The following is a 10,007-nucleotide window of genomic DNA, read 5'->3' as shown; positions in this document are numbered from 1 at the left end:
ATATGGCAGTACTGTAGGTATGGGTGAGTTTTGGCAGCCTCATGCTTTCCACCATAAATGTAGTGGGTAGGGTGGGATATGGGCTTGGATCCCCCACTCTATGGTTTACTACATGCCCACTAGGCTACTCCAGGCACCTGCTTGCTGCTCTGCTTGAATTTCCAATATCTTCAGCTGTCAGAGGCTAGTATGTACTGTTTCTTTCACATCTTTGGAGGGGGTGGGAGGGGAATCAGTGACCACTAGGAAAGGGTATGTGTGTGTGGGGAACTTCATGCATCCAGTGGTCATCTGGTCAGTTTGGGTACCTTTTTTTAGCCCTTATGCTCTTTTAAAACAGGTCTAACATGAAACATCTAAATGATGCCCTGGATGTATTCAGAAAGGTTTCATTTTCCTTGCAAGACATCCAAGATGTAAGGCTTGCCCAATAACATACCCCCTTAAGATTTTAGACATAATGGAGGGAAAAACATCTAAAAAGTCAGTTTAAAAAATCGGCACTTGGATGTTTTGGTGATTAACAGTTTATGCCGTTTCTAGACTTCTTTCTGTTTTGAAAATGAATGCCTGAATAGACTGATAGCCCTACACAGGGAAAGTAGATGACAATTGAGAGACATTCTGAAACTGAAAAGACAGAGGGATCATATAAATATACAATATAACGATGGCAGAAAGTTTTATAGAAGTCCAGCTTTCTCATAAGGATACCTCCTGGATGAAACTAATGTATGTGTGTGGGAAGGGAGAGGGAAAACAAAGGTAATTTTAAAACTGTAGAGTGAAACTGCCTCTAGAAAATAAGTTGAGAGGAAACATTTTCTTGGATTTTGAGTAAAAGGTTAAAAGTGAAACAAAAAAATACTACTATTGAAAGACATTGTAAAGGGGCACGTGTCTTTGGAAACTGATTTTATTCAAATATACAGTAGAGCAGTGGTTCCCAACCCTGTCCTGGAGGAACACCAGGCCAATCGGGTTTTCAGGCTAGCCCTAATGAATATGCATGAGAGAGATTTGCATATGATGGAAGTGATAGGCATGCAAATTTGCTTCATGCATATTCATTAGGGCTAGCCTGAAAACCCAATTGGCCTGGTGTTCCTCCAGGACAGGGTTGGGAATCACTGCAGTAGAGTACCCTACACATAAATAAAGGCATTGTTTACATGTGCAGAAATAATCTTTTCCCAGCAATGAGTAAAGCCACGCAACTTACAAGTTGGAGTGAAATGTATGCGTTTATGTTTCAGCTGGTCCTTTTCAGGAGACCCTGAACAGATCTTATTTTATGCAATGGACCAGCAGTAAACACAAATTAGTGCACAGTATAGCAGAAACTTTTAGTAAATCCAATCCTATGAGGCTGATATTCATTGCTATTTAGCTAGCTGGGAACGGCTCCCGGTTCACTAAATAGCACATAGGTATCCCACAAAGAGAGCCATTTTATTTCCTGGTGCTGCTGAATATGGTTATGGTTATCTTCTACTGAATATCCAGCTTAGAGATTGGTTGGTGAACGGCTATGTCATGTGACATAATCACTGCCAAATTCAGCAGCTTGCTGGCTATGTTTGCCAGCCAACCAGAAGGGTGGTCTATCTTTGGCTATTGAGGCTTAACCAGCTAGCTGCTGAATATTAGCCTAGCCTGTTATGTCTTGGCCAGCTAAAACTAGAACAGAAATTCAATGTCAGTTGCCGGATATAGCATCCTGAGGTTATGGGTTGAAATCCCAGACGGCGCCTTGTGACCCTGGGCAAGTCCCTTAATCCCCCATTGCCCCAGATAGAGTGTGAGCCCACCGGGACAGATAAGGGAAATGCTTGAATTCCTGAATATAAACCACTTAGGCCATAAGTGATATATTATATTTTGGACAGTGGAAGATTTGTTGATGGTATGAATATCAGGGAGTATGTCTTTACTAGACTTGATGGGGTTAACTGCAGGAAACCATCCTAGTGTCATTCTTTAAGGAGCAAGGGAAGAATCAGAGTATGAATGGGCACAGCCACTGACCCCTCAAGCCTTGCATTAAATAATGCTGGTGTAGAGTGACTGAGATTGAGATAGACACGATGGTTTCCCACAGTTATCTTTGAGGACAAATTCTGTCCCCGTGTCATTGTCTATGTAACTAAAGTGATCTAATAGTTTTGTAAGATATACTAAAGATAGCACTGTAGGCATTCACCATTGCCAAGGCCTTGCCACATCTCTCCATGTTCTACTCTCACAATTCTTCACTTGTCTACTGGTTTTTAGGCCAGTGAGCTATTGTCTGAAAACTTCTGGGAACACTGAGCTCTCACCACAGGCTGATGTCATTATGGAACAAAATTCCACCAACTATTAGATCACTGGCAGGTTTATTAAACTTCAGGAAAGTAAAACCCCCACTTTTTTTTTTTTTTTTACCATAGGAGAGTTTGGTACAGTGGATAAAGCTACAGCCTCAGCACCCTGAGGTTGTGGGTTCAAATCCATGCCATTCCTTGTGACCCTGGGCAAGTCACTTAATCTCCCCACTGCCCCAGGTACATTAGATAGACTGATTGTGAGCCCACTAGGACAGACAAGGCAAAATGCTTGAGTACCTGAATAAATTCATGTAAACTACTGAGCTATGGAAATTCATGTAAACTACTGAGCTATAGCAAAGTGAATAAATAAATAAATTCAATACATTAAAATTATATTTATCATTTATTCCAATTACACATATCAAATCTTAAAAAATAAAAGAATATTTTCAAATAATTTCACAACTTTTTATTCCACAATTTCAAAGTACAATATGTATTTTTCTTTGATTCTTTTACTGCAAGTTTTGACTTCTTAGAAGATACTACTACTTTGATCCCCTTCATTTTCTACAAAGGCACTTTGCTTCATTTGTTCAAGTTTTATGTAGTTAGTAGCCACTCTCTTGTTCACAATAGCCAACGTACAAAGGCTCAGCTGGTATTCCTCGCCTGTTGTAAAATAAATTAAGCATTAAGCATCACAGGTCCCACAAAGCCAGATTCTAAACCTGTTAGTAGTACAGTATGCATTGGTGGAAAAAGAGAAAAGTATAAAAAAAAAAAAGGTCAGATTACTTAAAAATTGATTTACTTAACACAGAAAATGCATTGTATCCTCTTGTATCCTAAGGAAAAGGTCATTCTAGAAATGATTGGAGTAAACCAGGGATACACTTCAACTGGTGTAATTCATCATCTGCTCAGTTGGGTCCTTTTACAAAGGACTTGCTTCAATAATGCCACCCTATCCCTCACGTTCTATCCCTTCCCCACCTCCCCCTTCTTTACTAAATTATGTAATTTCTCCCCTCCTTCCCTTACTTTCCTCACCTTCCAGTTTGTCTAGTCTATGTCATTTATGTTCACTTTATTTTATAACATTTTTAGCCTCTACAAAACATTGTTAACCGGCCAGACATTTGCTTGATGGTCGGGATATTAAAAACTAATAAACTTGGAGCGTTAGTGAGCAACACATACTAAATGCTGAGCCCCCCATTCTATGGGCAGCTCTGCATTTAGCATGCACTGCACTCTAGCACACCATTGTGAAAGCCCACCAATATGTGCAACAGCCAATAAAGCAAAGAATGTTAGGAAATAAAGAATGTTATAATGCTTCTATTCCTATTAATTTCTATCACTCCATGAGGAGGCCATACAAGGAGTACTATGTTCAATTCTGTTTGCCACATCTCAAAAAAAGATATAGCAGAATTAGAAAAACTACCATACCATAAATTTTACTTCTATACCGCAAGTTTTGACTAGGATTCAATGTGATTCACAATAAGATACAATGCAATTCGCAATAAGAGTCAATGTGGTTCACAATAGGATTCTTGATCAGAAGACATGAACACTGGCTGAAAATTAAGTGGGTAGAGTGTAGTTAAGATAGTAATATAGTAACATAGTAGATGACGGCAGATAAAGACCTGAATGGTCCATCCAGTCTGCCCAACCTGATTCAATTTAAATTAAAAAAAAAAATTTTTTTAATTTTTTCTTCTTAACTATTTCTGGGCAAGAATCCAAAGCTTTACCCGGTACTGTGCTTGGGTTCCAACTGCCGAAATCTCTGTTAAGACTTACTCCAGCCCATCTACACCCTCCCAGCCATCGAAGCCCTCCCCTGCCCATCTTCCACCAAACGGCCATACACAGACACAGACCGTGCAAGTCTGCCCAGTAACTGGCCTAGTTCAATATTTAATATTATTTTCTGATTCTAAATCTTCTGTGTTCATCCCACGCTTCTTTGAACTCAGTCACAGTTTTACTCTCCACCACCTCTCTCGGGAGCGCATTCCGGGCATCCACTACCCTCTCTGTAAAGTAGAATTTCCTAACATTGCCCCTGAATCTACCACCCCTCAACCTCAAATTATGTCCTCTGGTTTTACCATTTTCCTTTCTCTGGAAAAGATTTTGTTCTACGTTAATACCCTTCAAGTATTTGAACTTCTGAATCATATCTCCCCTGTCTCTCCTTTCCTCTAGGGCAGTGTTTTTCAACCTTTTTTGGGCAAAGGCACACTTGTTTCATGAAAAAAATCACGAGGCACACCACCATTAGAAAATGTTAAAAAATTTAACTCTGTGCCTATATTGACTATATATAAAGTAATTCTCTTGAATAGGAATCAAATAAACAAAAAGAAAGTATTTTATAATTACTTTATTATGAAATATTAAGTAAACAGAATAGTGAAAAATTATAAAATACTTTATTCAGTGCGAAACCTGGGCCTGTTTGGCTGAACACAAAGCTGATATTCTGGCTGGAATCGAAGAAAGACACACACGTAGCTCTTCGTCAACAGCCGTTCCCTTCACCGCCCCGTCACCGTCACCGCCATCCCTTTCATCGCCCCTGCCATCCCCGTCACCGTCCCTGCTGCATCCATATAAGCCTTAGTACTGTAATATTTAGCTTATTCCTTTCTTATAAATCAAAGTTCCTGCTGCTGAACTAGAGAAAGAGATGTTCAGCTGGCAGGGCTTTGTTTATAAATTTTTATCAACACAACTAATATACTATTTTATCCTAAAGCAAAAAATAAATAAATAAATATAATTTTTTTTTCTACCTTTGTTGTCTGGTTTCTGCTTTCCACATCTTCTCATTCAATTCCTTCCATCCACTGTGTGTCTTCTCTCTACGTCTTCCATTTGCTGTTACTGTGCCTCTCCCTTCACCCCCCCCAATTGGTCTAGAACCCATCTTCTTCCCTCCGCTCCCCCATAGTCTGGCATCTGTCTTCTTCCCACTCTGTCTTCCACATTTCCCTTCGGGGTCTGTTCCTCTCCACCCTCCTTCAATGTCTGTTCCTATTCCTTTCCACCACCACCCTTCCCTCCCTCCTTTACCATCTGTTCCTTTCTACTACCCTTCAGCTCCTCTCACGTGGCTTATCTATCTACCTTCCTCCCTCTTATTTTCATGGCACGTTACAATGTAATTTGTGCAAGCCACTGGAGCCTGCGAGCTCGGTCCCTGTCCCATCCCCACAAACCATCTCGCTTCTGTGCTCCTATTTTCTCCATTTCTAATATCTCCCCTATGTATCTGTCATTGCCCCCCCCCCCTGTGTCCATATACCATCCCCATGGCATGTCCCTTTTATGTCTCTGTCCCTATGCCCCATGCACATAATTTCCCCTCTTTCTGTTACCTTCCTGTGTCCAGATTTACCCTATCTTCCTCTTCCATACCAGTGTGTCTCTTCTTTTCAACCCCATCTACCTTTTTTCCCTCTTTCTTCCCCCCCCTGCTTCTAGCATCTGGCTCACCTGCCTGTCCTTCCCTTTCTTTCCTGCTGTGGGTTTTTCTTTCCGTCTTCATCCCCTTGGCCCAGAATCCTTTTCCCTTTCACTCCCTCCTTCCAATTTGAGCCGGGAACACGAGCGATCGCACGGTCCCCGCAGCCACCACTCGCCTGCCCAATCGATCCTACTGTTTAGCCAGCTCTCTCCCTTCGCCTCACCTTAGTTTGTAGGTTTTGTTTTTCAGCGACATGCACGCGCGGCTGCTCAGTGTTCAATCTTCTGCTCTGCTGCAACTTCCTGTTTCCGGTTGCGTCAGAGCAGAAGATCGAAACTGAACAGCAGCTGGGACCGGGGGAGTCTCATGGGAGCGCGTGCGGGACCTGGCCTGAGGCCTAATCAGTGTCTGCACTGTACGGCACACCAGGCAACATCTCGCGGCACACTAGTGTGCTGCGGAACAGCGTTTGAAAAACACTGCTCTAGGGTATACATATTCAGGGCTTCCAGTCTCTCCTCATACGTTTTCTGGCGCAAGCCTCCTATCATTTTTGTCGCCCTCCTCTGGACCGCCTCATACGTCTTTCGCCAGATATGGTCTCCAAAACTGAACACAATACTCTAAGTGGGGCCTCACCAATGACCTGTACAGGGGCATCAACACATAAGAACATAAGAAGTTGCCACCACTGGGTCAGACCATTGGTCCATCGCACCCAGCGGTCCGCTCTCGCGGCGGCCCGTCAGGTCCATGACCTGTAATGTGGTTCCTGTCCGTTTCTGTAACCTACCTCTTCTTTTTTATCTGTAACCCTCAATCCCCTTTTCTTTTAGTAACTTGTCTAAACCTTCCTTGAAACCCTGCAATGTGCTCTGGGCTATCACAACCTCCGGAAGCGCGTTCCATGTGTCCACCACCCTCTGGGTAAAAAAGAACCTCCTAGCATTTGTTCTAAACCTGTCCCCTCTCAATTTTTCCGAGTGACCCCTTGTGTTAGTAGTTCCTCAGTCTGAAAAATCTGTCCCTGTCCACTTTCTCTATGCCCCTCAGGATTTTGAAGGTTTCTATCATGTCTCCTCTAAGTCTCCGCTTTTCTAGGGAGAAGAGCCCCAGCATCTTCAACCTGTCAGCATACGAATAGTTTTCCATACCTTTTATCAATTTAGTTGCTCTCCTCTGGACCCCCTCAAGTACTGCCATGTCCTTCTTGAGGTACGGCGACCAGTATTGGACACAGTACTCCAGATGTGGGCGCACCATTGCACGATACAGCGGCATGATGACTTCCTTCGTCCTGGTCGAGATACCCTTTTTAATGATGCCCAACATTCTGTTCGCTTTCTTTGAGGCCGTTGCGCACTGAGTTGATGCTTTCAATGTTGTGTCCACCATCACCCTCGGGTCTCTTTCAAGGTTCCTTACCCTTAGCAGTGATCCCCCCATTTTGTAGCTGAACATCGGGTTCTTCTTCCCTACATGCATGACCTTACATTTCTCTATATTAAAACTCATTTGCCATTTTTTTGCCCACTCTTCCAGTCTTGTTAGGTCTCTTTGCAGGACCTCACAGTCTTCCGCGTTTCTAACCCTGCTGCAAAGCTTGGTGTCATCAGCAAATTTGATAACCTCACATGTCGTCCCCGTCTCCAGGTCGTTGATGAATATATTGAACAGGATTGGTCCCAGCACCGACCCCTGTGGAACTCCACTCATGACCCATTGCCAGTCTGAGTAATGGCCCTTTACTCCAACCCTCTGCTTCCTGCCTGCCAGACAGTGTTTGATCCATCGGTGGATATCCCCCTGCACCCCGTGGCTCCACAGCTTCTTAAGTAGTCTTTCGTGAGGTACCTTATCGAAGGCTTTTTTGGAAGTCAAGGTAAATGATGTCTATGGATTCCCCTTTATCCACCTGGTTGTTTATTCCCTCAAAGAAATACAGTAAGTTCGTGAGACACGATCTTCCCTTGCAGAAGCCGTGCTGGCTCGCCTTCAGTTGTCCATTGCCTTCTATGTATTCGCAGATTGCGTCCTTGATTAGTGCTTCCATCATCTTTCCCGGAACCGAGGTCAAGCTTCTTCCTTCTACTGACTATGCCTCTCTTTATACAGCCCAGCATCCTTCTGGCAGCAGCCACTGCCTTGTCACACTGTTTTTTCGCCTTTAGATCTTCGGACACTATAACCCCAAGGTCCCTCTCCCCATCCGTGCATATCAGCTTCTCTCCTCCCAGCATATACGGTTCCTTCCTATTATTAATCCCCAAATGCATTACTCTGCATTTCTTTGCATTGAATTTTAGTTGCCAGGCATTAGACCATTCCTCTAACTTTTGCAGATCCTTTTTCATATTTTCCACTCCCTCTTCGGTGTCTACTCTGTTACAAATCTTGGTATCATCTGCAAAAAGGCACACTTTTCCTTCTAACCCTTCAGCGATGTCACTCACAAACATATTGAACAGGATTGGCCCCAGCACCGAACCCTGAGGGACTCCACTAGTCACCTTTCCTTCCTTAGAGCGACTTCCATTAACCTCCATCCTCAGGCGTCTGTCCGACAGCCAGTTTCTGACCCAGTTCACCACTTTGGGTCCTAACTTCAGCCCTTCAAGTTTGTTCAACAGCCTCCTATGAGGAACTGTATCAAAGGCTTTGCTGAAATCCAAGTAAATAAATGTTATTGGTTCGAGAAGAAAAGGTAAGTCTTTAACCTTTTACTGAAGGTATGGTACATGTATGTTTGCCGCAGGTGAAGAAGGAAGTCATTCTATATCTTGGGATTCCATACGTGAATTCATGTATCTTCTAAAGTAACATAGAAACATAGAAAATGACGGCAGAAAAGGGCTATAGCCCATCAAGTCTGCCCACTCCAACAACCCTCCCCTAATCTACACTCTATCACTCGTCCCCAATCTGCCCTCCTCTATGCTACCCTCGTAGGGATCCGACGTGGGCGTCCCATTTATTCTTAAAATCTTGTATGCTGCTGGCCATGATCACCTGCTCCGGGAGCTCGTTCCAATGGTCCACCACTCTTTCAGTGAAGAAGTACTTCCTGGTATCCCCATGAAATTTCCCCCCCCTGATTTTCAACGGATGTCCCCTTGTGGACGAGGGCCCTTTTAGAAGGAAAAATGTTGTCTTCCACCTCTATTCGACCAGTGATGTACTTAAACGTCTCTATCATATCTCCCCTCTCCCTACGTTCCTCGAGAGAGTATAGCCGCAACTTGTGCAGCCTGTCTTCATACGAGACATCCTTGAGCCCCAGGATCATCCTGGTGGCCATTCGCTGAACCGACTCAACTCTCAGCACATCCTTACGGTAGTGCGGTCTCCAGAATTGCACACAGTATTCCAGATGAGGTCTCACCATGCTTCTGTACAGCGGCATAATGACCTCTGGCTTCCGGCTAACAAAGCCTCTACGGATACATCCCAGCATCTGTCTAGCCTTAGATGAAGCCTTCTCTACTTGATTGGCTGATTTCATGTCTCCACTAATGATTACCCCCAAATCCCGCTCTGCTGTAGTCCTGGACAAGGTTTCACCATTCAGTGTGTATGTCTTACACGGATTATTGTTACCAAGGTGCATGACCTTGCATTTTTTCGCATTAAAGCCCAGCTGCCAGGTTGTGGACCAATGTTCCAGTAAAAGCAGGTCCTGCCTCATGCTGTCAGACAAATCATTTTTACTTGCGGTGTCACTCACAGTGTTACATAATTTAGCATCGTCGGCGAATAATGCTATTTTACCTTGAAGCCCCTCAGTCATGTCTCCTATAAATATGTTGAAAAGGATCGGGCCCAAGACTGATCCCTGCGGCACTCCACTGGTCACCCTCGACTCGTGAAGGAAGGAGAAAGTCTAGTTTGAACCACTGGTGTGGTCTGGCGGTGAGAAAGAAGCATGTGACTGTGATGTCTATGCTTAGTCCTGTGGAGTTATAACCATAGATGGCTTTGTGGACCATGCAAGCTATTTAGAGCCAGTATAAATTTTTCAAGAGTGGAGAAGCACTCTCGAATTTGCTTCGTCGGAAAATTAATCTGGCCGTTGTTTTTTGAAGGTGCTGCAATCTTTTCCTGCAATACCACTGTAAAAGGAGTTGAAGTAATCCAGGTAAAAGGGGGGGAGGGGAGGATCACTTATGCGATTTGTTCTGAAGTTCAACTGCCTTAATACAGGTTTG

At 43.6% G+C, this 10,007-nt stretch overlaps 1 protein-coding gene across 1 annotated transcript in view; it reads right to left on the bottom strand.

Annotated features, from left to right (window-relative positions):
- Positions 1-2,692: 2,692 nt before the first annotated feature.
- HEXB (hexosaminidase subunit beta) overlaps positions 2,693-10,007 on the bottom strand; it is a 202,616-nt gene continuing 195,301 nt past the window's right edge. The window contains 1 exon segment of the mRNA XM_033929284.1: positions 2,693-2,984. Within this exon segment, the coding sequence (XP_033785175.1) occupies positions 2,924-2,984 (61 nt within the window). The 3' untranslated portion in view covers positions 2,693-2,923.

This window comes from Geotrypetes seraphini, chromosome 1, assembly GCF_902459505.1.
Source record: "Geotrypetes seraphini chromosome 1, aGeoSer1.1, whole genome shotgun sequence".
Taxonomy (NCBI): Eukaryota; Metazoa; Chordata; class Amphibia; order Gymnophiona; family Dermophiidae; genus Geotrypetes; species Geotrypetes seraphini.
Note: the sequence above shows the minus strand (reverse complement) of the source record. Positions and strands in the feature narration are given on the sequence as shown.